General features: G+C 22.6%; 5 protein-coding genes across 5 annotated transcripts; 1 reads left to right on the top strand and 4 right to left on the bottom strand. All coding sequences in view use genetic code 6, as the record gives it.

The window, feature by feature from the left end:
- Positions 1 to 368: 368 nt before the first annotated feature.
- TTHERM_00437618 (transmembrane protein, putative) lies at positions 369 to 1,111 on the bottom strand (the record flags this gene model as incomplete). Its single annotated transcript, XM_001470792.2, has 2 exons — positions 369 to 378; positions 483 to 1,111. The coding sequence occupies 2 exons, from the start codon at positions 1,109 to 1,111 to the stop codon at positions 369 to 371; spliced, it is 639 nt and encodes a 212-aa protein (XP_001470842.2).
- Positions 1,112 to 2,391: 1,280 nt separating this feature from the next.
- On the bottom strand, positions 2,392 to 2,965 carry TTHERM_000437619 (hypothetical protein; the record flags this gene model as incomplete). The annotated part of the gene is made up of 2 exons (XM_012798057.1): positions 2,392 to 2,510; positions 2,575 to 2,965. 2 exons carry the CDS (start codon positions 2,963 to 2,965, stop codon positions 2,392 to 2,394), a joined length of 510 nt encoding a protein of 169 aa, XP_012653511.1.
- A 1,612-nt stretch (positions 2,966 to 4,577) lies between these two features.
- Positions 4,578 to 7,333, bottom strand: TTHERM_00437620 (XPG I-region family protein). The gene is made up of 3 exons (XM_001017758.3): positions 5,914 to 7,333; positions 5,289 to 5,825; positions 4,578 to 5,228 (listed from the first exon to the last, which is right to left on the bottom strand). Exons 1-3 carry the CDS (start codon positions 7,191 to 7,193, stop codon positions 4,853 to 4,855), a joined length of 2,193 nt encoding a protein of 730 aa, XP_001017758.2. The 5' UTR covers positions 7,194 to 7,333; the 3' UTR covers positions 4,578 to 4,852.
- Positions 7,334 to 8,264: 931 nt separating this feature from the next.
- On the top strand, positions 8,265 to 9,203 carry TTHERM_00437610 (transmembrane protein, putative; the record flags this gene model as incomplete). Its single annotated transcript, XM_001017757.3, has 2 exons — positions 8,265 to 8,514; positions 8,575 to 9,203. 2 exons carry the CDS (start codon positions 8,265 to 8,267, stop codon positions 9,201 to 9,203), a joined length of 879 nt encoding a protein of 292 aa, XP_001017757.2.
- Positions 9,204 to 9,984: 781 nt separating this feature from the next.
- TTHERM_00437600 (succinyl-CoA ligase [GDP-forming] subunit beta) lies at positions 9,985 to 11,932 on the bottom strand (the record flags this gene model as incomplete). Its single annotated transcript, XM_001017756.3, has 8 exons — positions 9,985 to 10,222; positions 10,278 to 10,377; positions 10,442 to 10,601; positions 10,669 to 10,842; positions 10,892 to 11,101; positions 11,208 to 11,405; positions 11,466 to 11,576; positions 11,789 to 11,932. The coding sequence occupies 8 exons, from the start codon at positions 11,930 to 11,932 to the stop codon at positions 9,985 to 9,987; spliced, it is 1,335 nt and encodes a 444-aa protein (XP_001017756.1).
- Between the last annotated feature and the right edge of the window lie 1,398 nt (positions 11,933 to 13,330).

A 13,330-nucleotide genomic window follows, 5' to 3' on the forward strand; every position in this document is an offset into this window, starting at 1 on the left:
GATATCTTTAAATTTTAGAAGATATATTTTTATTTTTGATTGCCTAGAATTTTTATAAAATTTAACAAAACTCTCTTTTTTTGTGAAAGTTTTATTCATCTAACTCAACCATAGCTAAGTTATTAGTATTTAAGTCATGTATATTCTATTAGTTTTTTTTGTTTTCTTAAAAAAAGTTGCTAATTAAATTGTGATTAACTGAGTTTTGAGTTTGTTACGGAGAAGATTACTAGTATGGTAATAATTCAATTGATTTTTCAAATGCTTGTTTAAAATTTTGAGTTTTTTATTTCTTATTTATTTCAGATTTTTATAGTTAAGTTTTAAGATTTGAATTATTTTTAATGTCCTAAAAAGAGTATTATTAATCATTATTCCCTTAATTTTTATGATTTTATTTCTACTACTAAAAAGGTATCGAATCAATTATAAAATTATTTGGTTAATCTAAAATTATATCTTATTTATTTTCTATTAGAGACAGATCTTTTTATTTTATCATAGAAACTCTTGAATCTAACATTTATTTCATTTTAACAGAAATTGATGGTATTCTAGTATTAAATTTGAAAGAGTAACTGTCTATTTCGTCTTATATTTGCAAATTATCACATTCTTCTTCTGTATCATTTTAAAGTTACTTTTGTTTCGATAGCTCTGTTTATGGGGACTGGTAGTTTTATTTCACTAGTTTAACATCTTTAGATATTTGTAAATAAATATCTAAGTAATGATTTTATAAAAAAAGCATGAAAAAGTCTTTTTTGATAGCATTTAAAGATGCTTTCTTAGCTATAAATCCAATTAGCATCAACAAATTAAAAATGCTGATAACAAAAGAAAAGATTTATGAGATTAATGGATATTAAATGTCAATACGCTAGTATACTTAGTCAATTAAAACATTTATTGAAATAAAATAATTAATTCCTACTAACTTATATATAGATTACCTGTCTATAGTTTAATTTTCTAAACTATACTATAAAGGAGAACTAAACTAATTTTCTGATTAAATAAAAAATCCTTACTTCACATGAGTTATTTATTCTAATATTTTTAGATTTGATAGCACTTGTTAATTGCTTAACCCAAAAACTATACTGCTCATATAGCTAGTCTCTATTTTTTAAGATGTAGTGTTGTATTAAGAAGTCTTTACCCTAATTTTAACTGCAGCATTAAAACCATTTATCAGATTATCTATTTTTTCTTAGCTTGCACAATTATCAGGAATAGTTGTTTTAAATAAGTCTAAATCATTACAACCATAAATATTTATCTGGATTTAAGACAAAATATTATCTTTTTAATTAGAAATCAACGTACTGTTTGGTAATTTAGAGATGTCTAAACAATAATATCCTTATAAATCAGGATTGACACATTTTATTATATCTATAGGCAATAAAGTATAATCACTCTATCGTTGATATAAATAGTAAGCCATATAAACAATATATGTTTAATTTGTTTATTATTCCAGAACATCAACGCTCAAGTTGAAATTAGATTCAAATCTAAATGAAACAGTATCTTCTTATAACTCTAAATTAATAGAACTATCATTTACAAAGTTTTGGGCTTTATAGTTTGGAGCAATTAAATTGTTGAAATATTAATTCAGAAGATAACCTAAATAAAAAATAGTAACTCCAAGAATTATAATGGATAAAAATGACCCACACAGAGTTCCTTTCTTTCTCGATTAATTTTTTAAGCTAAAATTAAAATTTTATGAAAATAAATCAAGACTTGAAAGATTCATATTTTTGCTAGTAGAAGTTTTAAGTTAATTTCTTTTAGAACAGTGTAAAATTTTTAATTCTAATAAAAATAATAACTACTTTATTATTTGATAAAATTTAGTTTTTGGTTTAAAAGGAAAAAAAAAATGAAATTTTAAAAAATGCAAATTAAATTTTTAGCGATTCTCTATAAAATAGGTTTTAATTAATAAAAATTTACAGAATATAAGAATATAAATATTAACATTAATTCAAAGATAATTAAAACTGAAAATAAAATTAAGAATTAAACAAAAAAATAGATTTCTTTTTAAATAAAATTTAGTTTTTCATATTATCAATTGATGATTAATTGATTCTAAAATCCTCTTATCTATGCTATTCAAATTTAATTTATCTTATTAGCACTTATATAAAAATTTATGTAAGTACTCTTATTAAAGCTCATCAGATTTTTATATTGCTTCCTGCATTTCGAAATGATTTAGATTGATACCTTATTTGTATTTTTTTAGAATTTAAGAAATTAGTGATTTATTTTTAATGTATTTACCATTTTTATAATTTAAAAGATTTGACGTGCATCCAACTACTTATAATGCAGCTAATTAATCTTAATCTAACAAGAAAAATATAGCTTTTTTCAAAAATAAAATATCCTTGTAAATTCTAAAAATATCAAGCTATTCATCAATTTAGGTTTGAATATCTTGGAATTGTTTTAAACTAAAATGATCTGTGATTTATTTTGCTTTTTTATATCTTTTTTAAATAAAAAATTTTAAAATTATAAAAATAATTCATAAATAAATAAATAAATAATAACCTGAAACTAAAAAGATATTTTTTAATTTTTGAAGAAATATTTTTATTTTTGATTACTTAGAACTTTTATAGAATTTAATTAAACTCGTTGCTTTTATGAATATTTTATTCATCTAACTTAATTATAGCTAATTTGTTAGTATTTAAGTTATATATATTCTATTAATTTTTTTTGTTTTCTTATAAAGTGTTTAGGGTGTGATTTGGCGATCGTAGAATTGGTTACGTAGGTGATAACAAATATGGTACTAATTCAATTGATTTTTCAAATATTGGTTGACTTTTTTATTTCTTATTTATTATAGATTTTTATGATTAAGTTTTAGGATTTGAAAGATTTTTGATATTCTAAAAAGGATCTTACTATTCAAAACTACTTTCATTTTTATCATTCTATTTCTGCTACTAAAACGCTTTTTGATCAATCATAAAATTATTTGCTTCAAAAAAAAATCTATCTTATTTATTTTCAATCTGAGACATATCTTTTTTTATCATAGAAACTCTTGAATCTAACGTTTATTTAATTTTAAAAGAATTTGATGGTATATTTTTATTAAATTTGAAAGATTAATTGTCTATTTCATCTTATATTTACTAACTATCAGATTCTTCATCTGTATCATTTTTAAGTTATTTTTACTTAGAGAGTGCTGTTTATGGGGATTAATAGCTTTATTTCACTAGTTTAATATCTTTAGATATTTGTAAATAAATATCTAAGTAATGATTTTATAAAAAAAGCATGAGAAAATCTTATTTGATAGCATCTAGAGATGCTTTCTTAGCTAAAAATCCAATCATCATTAGCAAATTAAAAATACTGTAAACAAAAGAAAGGATTTATGAAATTAGTGGATATTAAATATCAATACGCTAGAATACTTAATCAATTAAAATATTTAGTTAAATAAATTAACTAAGTCCTACTAATTAATACACAGATTACCTGTCCAAAGTTTAACTTTCTAAATTATACTGTAAAGGAGAGCTAAAGTAATTTTCGGATTAAATAAAAAATCCTTACTTCACATGAGTATTTTACTCTAATATTTTTACAGTAGTTAGTATTTGCAAATTGCTTAGCCCATAAATCAAACTGCTCATATAGCTAGTCTCTATTTTTTAAGATGTAGTGTTGTATTAAGAGGTTTTTATTCTAATTTTAAGTGCAGCATTAAAACCATTTATCATACCATTTATTTTTTCTTAGCTTGCACAATTGTCAGGAATAGTTTACTTAAAATGGTCTAAATCATAGCAACCATAAACATTAATCTAGATTTAAGACAAAATATTTTCTTTTTAATTAGAAACCAAAGTATGATTTTATAATTTAGAGATTTCCAAACAATAATACCCTTATGAATCAGGATTGGTACATTTTATTATATCTATAGGTATATAAGCATATTCATACTAATATTGATATAAATAGAAAGCCATATAAACAAAATATGTTTGATTTGTTTATTATTCCAGAACATCAAGGCTCAGGTTAATATTAGATTCAAATCTAAATGAAACAGTGTCTTCTTATAAATCTACTTTAATAGAACCGTCATTTACAAAATTTTAAGCTTTATAGTTTGGAGCAATTAAATTGTTAAAATACTGATCCAGAAGATAACCAAAATAACAAATAGTAATTCCAAAAATTACAATTGATAAAAGTGATCCAAACAGAGTTCCTTTCTTTGTCTATTAGTTTTTTAAGCTAAAATTAAAATTTTATGAGAATAAATCAAAATTAGAAAGATTCATTTTTATGTTAGTAATTTAGTTTAATAAAGAATAATTTATTTATTAATTTCCTTTTTTACTTTTTAGTTCTAATATATTTAAATTATTACCAGAAAACTTGTTGCTTGAGTTGATTTTGATTTATGTTTTTTAGTAATAAAAATATATATATAATGAATTTATCTTCATTTAATTCATTTTTCACATAATAAATCAAAAATAATACCACAAAAAATTAGTTTTTTTCAATGCTCAAAAATTTTTTAATTATCACCTATTTTTTTTAAAAAACAAAATATTTAAAAAAACTTACCAAATTAGTGGTAATAATTAGAGGTATTACAGTAAGTAAATAATATAAAAATTACAAATTAATTAATTAATCTTTTATTTTAATTTTACAAGTAATTTGCTTGATATAGATAAAATATACTGCAAATAGCTATACAAATTGTTTTAAAAATTTTTTAAATAATTATTAAACTATCTATATACATATGTACTTTTGAAAGCATTTACTCCTTTTTTTGATAATTTCAAGAAACATCTTCGAATTTTTTTTCTCTATCCCATACAACTTTACCATTTTTTTTAATTTAAGTTACTCTGTATGATTTTACATCAGATATATCAAAAGTATCAAAATCCATTTCCAGATCTTTCAAAAATCTATCTTAATACACAATGCTGAAATCTGATTTATCTAAAGCAGGATCCCATTTGATTCTGTTTATAATAGAGAGAATTGGAGTGAGCTTTTTTTTATATTCTTCTTCATCATCTTCCCCTATCTCCTATTCAACTCCTCCGCGCTACAATTATGCCAACTTTTTATTATCATAGCAATTTCCTAAAACACAGACAGTATCTTTAGCACAGCTAACTTCGATGATTTTATATTTTCTCTTATCCCTATGATTGTAAATAAAATTTATTCAAATATTTTACAAAAAAAATTTTATATTTAATTACTTGAGCTCAGTGAATTTGTCTGTTATCTCAATCCATCTTGTAGTCGTTTCTTACTATTAATTAGCTTAGGAAGAAGTCTTACTTGTTTAAGAGTTGCTGTTTCCTTATTTCTGATTACCTTTAGAATTGTTTGCTTTTTATCCTTTGTCTTTACTTGTTAAATCCTCTGACTCTTTTTTATTTTTCTTTTATTTCTTATTATTTTTGTTTTCTTTCTTTTCTTCTTCTGAATCAACGTCTGCTTCGTGCTTCTCTGGTAACTTTTTCTCTACCTTTCTTTCTCTGTTTTCAGTAATAAATATCCTTTTTTCTTTGGTAATCATTAATGAATTCCTCCATCCAACTTTTATAACATCTATCTCATCATTTACTGAAAGTGAAGGTATTTCTATTTCTTTAGGAATACTAATATTACTGCATTTAGCTTATCCCAATTAACCTGAGTCGTTTTTTCCCCATCCATAGAGCTTTTCAGGTTTATAGGTAGTTTCTTTGTATTTAATAATCTCTGTTTAAATCTTAAGTTGTAAATCATCTCTAATTATAATAATTTAAAAGAATTTAAAAAATTTTTAAATAAAGAGAGTTAATATAACTTTCAATATAAAAATTGCAATAAAATTACCTAACCAATCCAAGACGATCTTTCATAAACTTTTTATTCATATTACTTAGATCTGATCCCTTAATGCCTTCATATTTAACTATATTAATATAATCTTAGAATTCCTCAAATGAATTCAGGAACTGAATAACTTATTCTGTATTCCACTGATCCATAGGTGGAATTTGTTCTCTCTCATAAGCAAAGAAACTTGCAAAGCCGCTAAAAACCTTAGTTATGTACTTCTTAGATAAGCCTTCATGTAACTTGGCAGGTAAAACATTTGGTTAAACACCTCCAATATTGACATAATTAGATAAATCGACATGGTATAATCTATTATCTAAACCAACTAGCAAGAGCTGATGATACCCAACAGCAAAACTAAGAGAATCATTAAATTAATATTCAGATACTCTCTTCATACGCTAATTATTTGAAATTGGATTATTGACATCCTCTGGGATTAAATCATTGATATGATAAACTACTATATTCAATTTTGTGTCATCTACTCCCATTTACTAAGAATTATTTTTAGAACCAATTTCTTATCCTGAGACTATTCTATTTAATTAGGCAGAGAATACAGGACGTTAAGCTTCAGTTTCTTTAATCAAAAATGCAGCCATTCCATATGAAGCCTTAAAGTGATTGACAGGTATTTCGAGTGTCCATTCAAGTACAATTTCTCTCAGCTAACTGCATGGTTTTTCTTCTTCATGAAAGACTATATAGACGGCTCCTGCGCCAGTTAAGTAAATGAAATTACGAGGAGAAGTAGAGAATTTTGTGACGTTTGTTCTCCTAATATACTCAAAATCTTCATCACTTGCAAAATACTCTGTAGTTTTACAGAAATAGAGAGCATTTTCGTGGGTTTAGAATGCAGTGAATTTGGTTCCAATAGAAAACTTTTTAATTCCAATGTTGAAAAGCTTTTTTTAAGAACGACTTCTATAAACTTTTAAATCATCAACACTTTGCTTATCAATAGGGAATTGAGAGATGTTAGTAAAAAGAACATCACGGTTGTAAATTTGCCTATAAATTTTTCCGTAGTCAGTGTTTTAAACATCTTAGAATTACTATTCTGTGATGTACCTCATTTTATATAACTTTTAACGGAAATATTCTTAGCAATTAGACAAAATTTGTTTGTTTGCGCGCATTAGTTTGCATAGCTCACTAATGTTTAAAAACTCAGATATCTTCAAGAAAATATCTTTATTTTAGATCTTCTTAGATTGCTCCTATTTAGCATTTTATAACTACAATTGTTATGATGACTCGTCACTCATTGGTCTTTTTGCTATCTTTATCTATTTATTATATGATGATATGTATTTTCTGTTTTTTAAGATATTTATAAACTAACTAAAATGTTTATTTTATTGTAATTAAGTAATAATAATTATTAAATCTTAAATTCCAATTCTGGATTTAAATCATAGTTTTTAATTTTTATCAAAAACACATACATACATATATATATTATTGATTAAAAGAAAAAAAGAAAGATAGATAGATATATAAGAAGAATAAATTATAAATCTTATAAATTCTTCCTATATCTTTACTAAATTAAATCTGATGAAAAATGATAAAAGCAAATAATAGTTCTTTATTTAATAATCTCTTAATAATGTCTATTATCTTCATTAAGGCTTTTCTATTTTTAATTTACAAAATAGTTCTTTAATACAATTAATAAATTAATAGACAACTTAAAATAATTTATCCTAAATGTTAAATTCTGAATAGAAAGTTCATTTCTAATGTTAATTATCTATAACATCATTACTTATAGTCTATTTCTTACAATTAAAAAAAAGTTATTTGAAATAATTGAGTAGATAAATTAAGTTTAAAAATTATAAAATGGCTGCTATTATTAAAATAAATTTAACCTAGTTTTAATAAAAGAGAGTTTAGTTTATTTTAAGTTAATCTTAAGAAATTCAATAAAATTTTAAATAAATAATAAGTTATAACTTACAATAACTTAATTGCATAAGTTATTTAGAATAAACCATAAGTAATAAGGAGCTATTATTTGGTGATTTTATTTCTTTTCTGTTATTTGGGTAATGTATGAAAAAGAATAAATAAAATAATCTTAAATATTTAATTAATTGAAAACATTTTTTTTTTAGCATAAATTTTAATTTGTAGTAGAATTTAAATGAATTGATATTAAATAAATTTTTCTATTTTTTGGAACTAAATTAATAGACTGATTGATTTAAATTCAAAATTGCAAAGATACTTTTATATGCCACTAATTATTATCAATTATAAAAATTAATTTTTTAAATTAAAAAATATCTTTATTGTTCGCACTTAATTAAGAGAAAGAAGTTTAGAATAAAATGAATAAGTAGTAGGGAGATTCCAAAGTTTAATAAAGAAACTTAGATTAAGAATAAAAACCTTTAATAAAAGAAGAAGAAACTGAATAGATAGATAAGAAGGATTTAGAAAAGAGATAAGCCTCTTCTTTACATATTTTGAATAAGCCTAGTTTATCTGGCTTTAAATATGATGAATTCCCTATGACTTCAATAGTCTTGCATCTAACATTTTTTATAATGCTGGCTATTTATAAATTTGCTGAAACAAGTAATTTAAATTGAAAAAAAATAAACTAAATAAATTAACTTATTGTAAATTTATCTAAAGATGTAGGACCAATGGGTATTATCATTACATTTTTCTATATAGGCATTCAGATAGAATCATTATTTGGAGATATTCCAAATTTTTTCAAAATAAAGCCAGTTTTAAGAGATATAACTCCCATTTTAAAATAATGGAAAGAAAAGTCCGTTGATCTTACTTATGATGTTATATCTTATCATTATTAATCTTCTAGAGTACATGGTTAAAAAAGAAGAAGTAAATCTTTTTCCTCCTCAGATTCTGTTAAGCTTGATTACTTAACTTGTGAGGATGTCACTGAAGATTGTTCTGAAATATTTAAAAAGTACAATATTTTTGTAATATACAGCTCAATTATGTTCACTTATGGTAACTAAAAAGCTGAATAAGAAATAACTAATAAAATTAAGACAATTAAAGAAGAATAGTAAAAACAAGATAAATATGTCGATGACAAAATCAATATTTAATTAAAGGATATCTAAAATGAAGTTGTAGATTTAGTTTATGCTAAATCTGGCTCAATTTTTATTAACAAATTTTTCTTCTGGCTTACTTCGCTTTTACTTTTAACAGTACCCTACAGACTTTACGTAAACAGCTAAACTGCTCATCTCTAATATAAAATCCACAAAAAAATTTATGTCTGAATTAGAATAATAAATTAACAACACAATATTTTATTTTTAGTCTACATTTAAATATTTATTGCATATATCAATCAATATCAAATCAATAATCACTTTAATTTTTATCTCAAGCATCAAACAATTTTTATAATTTTGATTTTTTTTATATGAACTCAACTAATAAAATTAACTTTTAAAAGAACACAAGAATTAAAATGAACCTTTTATAGAAATCAAAAATTAAAATGAATTTTTTATTGAAATCAACGAATAAAATGAACTTTATATGGAATTCAATTAATAAAATGTACTTTTAATAAAGTCAACAAATATAAAACAGATTTTTGTTATTTCTTCTTCTTCAATATTAATTTTTGAAGAAGTAGAATAATAATAATATATACTGTTTAAAATGCAAATAAACTTATTTTCAAACAATTTCAGCATTTGTTTCAAAAGCTTCTTTTTATTTATTAAATTCAATATTTTCATTTTATGATTGCAAAAATCTAAATTTTTATCTCAATTTGAATTTTTTTAGAAAAATATTTTTATAATTTGAAATTGAAAAATAAATTAAATTTTTTAATATATTTTTATAATGTGTAATTTAAAAAAAAAATTTTTAAGTTGATTAGTTTACACTATTAGCAGTAAATTAATTAAATTACTACTTAGTTAAGTGTTACAGATTTTAATGTAGAACTAAAACATATCTTTTATTTAGTATGGAAAGTAAGGATTAAAAATAATTTTTAGATACAATTAAAGATAAAAATATAGCAGATAAAAATAAATAATATCATGAAGTTAGTTCTAAATTAATTTTTGCTTCCTTTGCCATTCTGATAATCATGGCAGTCTTGACTGCTTTTTCAGCAGCTTCGTCTAAATCTTCAGTGAAGATTAGATTAAAACCTGAGTTTTATATAATTTCTTTTGCAGCTTCTACATTGTTTCCTTTTAATCTAAGAATTATTGGCTTTTTCATACCCAAAAGGGACATACCTTTGATTAAACCAAGACAAATTATATCACATCTATTTTAAATATAATTGGCTTATTTTTTATTGCTACAAAATTAATTTTATTTACTTTGTGATACCTGCGAAAATATTAACTAAAATAGCTTCTACATTAGGATCATTATCCATGATTTTCAAAGCTTCTACTACCTAAGTATCATCTGCTTTGCCTTTATTATTAAAATTTCATTTTTAAATGATTTCCTATCTATTATAAAAGATAAAATTTTATACCACCACAATCTAGGAAATTAGCAGGCATGCCATTCTTTTGCTTGATAATGTCCATAGTAGCCATAGCTAAACCAGCACCATTTACCATGCAACCAATGTTACCATCTAAAGCAATATAGTTCAATCCATATCTTTGTGCTTCGATTTCCTTCCAATCTTTCTGTTTAATTTTATTAAATTGTTAATATAATTTTTTTTTTAAAATCTGCATGAAAATAACTATTTACTTGTGTAATATCTTCCATTTGAGATAACCTTGGCTATCTGTATGATGAATTATCGTCAATGTTCATTTTTTGATCACATAACTTGATTTAATTATCAATAGTTAAACCCAAAGGATTTATTTCTAACAAGGTTGCATCATTGTCAATAAAGCATTTGTATAAACTAGTTACAATCTAATTTATTAAATAATTTAAAATTTAATTGAAGTAAAAACTTTATTACATTTTTAAGCTACTAATCAAAGGCTGAGCCTAAATTGTAAGCTGCAATAATTTCATTTAATGTTTCGTTAGGTATTTCAATACCAGGTTCTAAAAAGAAAGTCTTTATATGCTTTGGATCACCCTCTTCGATATTGACACCACCTTTCTCGTTACATATGATACATAATCCACCTCTAGTTCTATCTAAAGTAATTGAGAAATACATTTCCTTATTTTTTACAAAGTTTATTCATTAAAGATAAGTCATTCATAAATAAATATTATTTAAAGAATTAAAAATTTATTCGTTGCTTATTGTAAATCATTATTTTTACTTTTCTTAAGAAGATACGCTCTGTAATCATAACTGAAGAGACGTTACGTCCTCTTGAACCAGTTTATTTTGTGATCAAAGTCTTTCCAATCATTTTTTCAGCAATTTTTCCTACTTCTTCTGGAGAGTGAGCAAATTATACTCCTCCTTACAAAGAAGACTCCTTGAAATAACCCTTACCTCTACCACCAGCATGCACCTTATTATAGAATTAAAATTGATGTAAATAATTTTTCATAATGATTGTTATATAGTTTACTTAAGCTTTAACGACGAAGTCAGTGAATTGAGAAGCGTTATTTCTAGGTTTTTATCTTTCTAATTATTCGGCTAACTTTATTGCATCTTCAGGGTGAGTAGCTCTATATGCCTAATTGAGTTAAAAATTGAAAAATGAGAAATTTAAATCAAATCTTATAATTCTGCTTAAAACTAAATTGATTATTTAGATCTAAAACTTGTAAAATTTCATAGTATATTAGTTTATTTTACTGAAATAAGTGTTTGAAGACTTAATTTTCGTTTTTTCATTTTTTTAAATTTAAAAAAAGCAATCAAATGTAAAAGGAGTTTAAATCTTACTTAAAGAAGAGGAAGTTTATATTCTTTAAATAGGTTATGAACTTAATACTCATGCAAGATAATGTTATTTTGTGGAATGGTTGTGAGTTTACTAACCTTTGGGACAAGCTTAGTGGATTTCTTAAGGAAGCTATGTAAGAACATTTATGGATATTTTGGAGTTTTACTAACAACAGCAAATAAATAGTGTAATTTTTATGATTTTTGATATTATATTTTTTTACCTCTTTGTTTAAAAAAAAAATACACAATTGGAAGAAAAGATTAATTATTTAATTAAAAATTTAGTAATATAATCTAGTAAGTCTTTAAACATAAAGGTATTGTAATCTACCAAAATAATCAGTCATTTTATTTGTGCTAAATAAAAATTGTAATGACTAATGCGATAATTGCGAAATTTCAAAAGATTATTACTCTTCTTCTAGTTTATGGATTGTTTCAAAATTAAATCCCCATTATTTTTTTTATTAAAGTTAAGTAAAATTTTAATATAGCTAACTTAAGCTCAAAGCATTCATAATTTGCATGTGTTAACAAAATAAATATTCTATATATTTCTCTAAATGTTCTTTTGATCCTAATATATGATCAGAGTAATCCTCATGAATAATATAATTAAATTTCTTGAGAAATTTGACAATATATTTCTTTCTGGAATATCTTAAAAATATTCCAAACAAATTTTTTCAATTTATTGAAAAGAAAAATTTATTTTCAAAAAGTATGTTTTAAGTAAGACTAAATTAATCATAAGTGTAAATTAAATATAAATTTTCTTATGCTAATTAAACAAAAATAATATTTAAAACTATTTAACAATTATTTTATAAATAAATTCTCAATAAAGCATGTTTATAAATAAATATCTAAATAGGTTATAATGAGCTATTTACAAATTCAATCTAATTATTATTTTTTTCCAAAAATCAGCTGGCTAAAAAATTATTGCTTATTTAATAGAAATAATATTTAAAATATGAATACTTTCTAACTTGCATGCAAACTTTATCAAATTTAATAGGTTATAAATTAAATAATTGTAAATAATGATTAATTAGTTAAAATATTCACATTCAATCTTTTATTAAAACAATTAATAATTGGTATGTAAACATAGTCGATTGAGTGAATTTGATAATATATTTATCTTATCAAAATTAATTGAAATAAAAAAAAAATTTATAATTTAAAAAAAATATGGCTTTTTTACTAACTTAACCCAAATATTAATTATCTAAATAATTGTTTATTAAATAATTTAAAATCTAAAATTATTTATAATTTTAGAAAATAAACCTATAAAATTTTTAAAGACTGATTTAAATATTATTTTTGAAAAAAAGAGAATGGAGTTATTAAAAATATTTTTTAAATTAATAAATAATTAAAAAATAATAATAAATTAATATATGTTCATAAATAAAATAAATTAAACATTATTTTTGAATAAAAAACGAGAATGGATAGATTCAAAATATTTACAAAATAAAGAGTTAATAAACAAATAAATGAAAATTGATTCATCATGAAAAATAAGAA

Source organism: Tetrahymena thermophila (assembly GCF_000189635.1).
Source record: "Tetrahymena thermophila SB210 genomic scaffold scf_8254607, whole genome shotgun sequence".
Classification (NCBI taxonomy): Eukaryota; Ciliophora; class Oligohymenophorea; order Hymenostomatida; family Tetrahymenidae; genus Tetrahymena; species Tetrahymena thermophila.